Raw genomic sequence first — 1911 nt, 5'->3', positions numbered from 1 at the left:
TATAAGCATCATCGATGCAGTCATGATGATGAAATTTCATAACGTGAATCACAGCCCTTTGTAATATTTAAAAGGCTTATGTATTATTTAACATATGGTTGTTACATTCAACACATGAGATTGTAGTCTAAAGTAGGAAATAAAACATGAATCATAGCATCATTATTGATAGAAAGTTTAGTAGAATTCATGAAAGAAATTCAGCAAATAAAAAGAATCTTCAAGGAGAGGCATTTAGGTGAGTTGGTTGAGTGGATTTTTCAAAGATTTAAAAGTAGCCATAAACATAATTTTTGATGGCAAACCCCAAAATGCATGAATGCCACTTGAAATACATTCCAAATAGTTCCAATAGATCATCCATGGGCATTCAATCTAATTTTTAAAAAAAGTTCATTTCTGTAACTGAGTGCTTTTCCTAAAACCTTCTTCAGAGCACATAAGACATCTTTATTTCTGAGACTGTAGATGAAAGGGTTGAGCATGGGAGAAATAATAGTATATGAGATGGCTAAAATCTTGTCTTGTCCTGGTGCATGATAGGACTTTGGTCTCATATATGTATAGATAAGTGAACCATAGTATATGGCAACCACAGCAAGGTGAGAAGAACAAGTGGAGCAGGCTTTTTTCTGGGCTTCCATGGATTTCATATGAAGCACAGTACAAAGAATCTGACCATAAGAGCCAAGGATGATGGAAACAGGAATTAGGAGAAGAAACACACCAGCCACAGAGACTCCTTCTTCATACTGTGAGGTATCTACACAAGAGAGTTTCAACATGACTGGGACTTCACAGAAAAAGTGATCAATGGTCCTTGTGCCACAAAAAGGAAGGAGCAGTAGGTAAGTTGTATGAATTGTAGAGTTCATGATTCCCCCAAACCAGCATCCGGCAGCCAAAAGAACAGTGATTCGATGGCTCATGAAGATGGGATAACGCAAGGGGTGGCAGATGGCTATATAGCGATCATAGGACATGGCTACAAGAATAAGACATTCAGTACTCAGGAAGATAGAATGGAGGAAGACTTGGAAAGCACAACCTGCAAATGTGATAGATTTTCTGCCTGATATGTAGTTACTAACCATCTTGGGAATAATATTCAAAGAGTTCAAGACATCGGAGAAGGAGAGATGCTTGAGAAGGAAGTACATTGGAGTGTGGAGTCGGATGTCAAATTGGATAAGAAGAATCAAGACTGTATTTCCCGTAATTGTCATTATAAAGATGATGAGAGTGAGTGTTAAGAATAACAGTCCGAACCGATTTGGATCCAATAATCCTATTAGAATGAAATCTGTATCGAAAGTCTTATTTTCTTCCCTCATCAATATTATTTGCCTTTTCCGCCTATAGTCCAAAAGGCAAGTTTTCAGAAGGGGAGAAGATTGGAGGAAAACAAAATCCAAGACTTAGTCTGTGGCTACAAAATAATGACTTTCCACTTAATTTATTTAATTTGTTTATTTCAGGAAATTGCAATTCAAATAAATCAATTGCATGAAATACATGAGTTAACTGAGCACTTGGGATAATCTTCATTGATGAAAGTGCTGAAAAACAAGTAAAAAGGTTCATCTGTTTTGTTTGTTATTTATATTCCTTTTCAATTTGATTACTTAGCTTGATGGGCATTCAGGAAACTTATTTAACCTGTCAATATCTGACCTTTTTTTCTGAATTGAATAATAAGGAACATTTTTCAATGCAATGAAGAGGTGAGAAATTAGAGAAACTTTGGAGGAGAACTGGTTGTAAAATTTATGAGCAAATTAGATTCAATGGTAAATATTCCCTGTGTCAAGGATGGATTGTTCTGTTCATATCAACAACATCATGACCATCATGATCAACATCATGATTACTTTTCAAATTAATTTTATTTTTAATTTATCGACTAAATCT

The 1911-nt window shown here is 35.2% G+C and overlaps 1 protein-coding gene across 1 annotated transcript; it reads right to left on the bottom strand.

Moving 5' to 3' along the window:
* Positions 1–356: 356 nt before the first annotated feature.
* On the bottom strand, positions 357–1334 carry LOC141509436 (olfactory receptor 2AJ1-like). The gene has a single exon (XM_074219005.1). It carries the CDS (start codon positions 1332–1334, stop codon positions 357–359), a length of 978 nt encoding a protein of 325 aa, XP_074075106.1.
* Positions 1335–1911: the final 577 nt, after the last annotated feature.

This window comes from Macrotis lagotis, chromosome 1, assembly GCF_037893015.1.
Source record: "Macrotis lagotis isolate mMagLag1 chromosome 1, bilby.v1.9.chrom.fasta, whole genome shotgun sequence".
NCBI lineage: Eukaryota > Metazoa > Chordata > Mammalia > Peramelemorphia > Peramelidae > Macrotis > Macrotis lagotis.
This window is presented reverse-complemented; position numbering and strand designations above follow the sequence as displayed.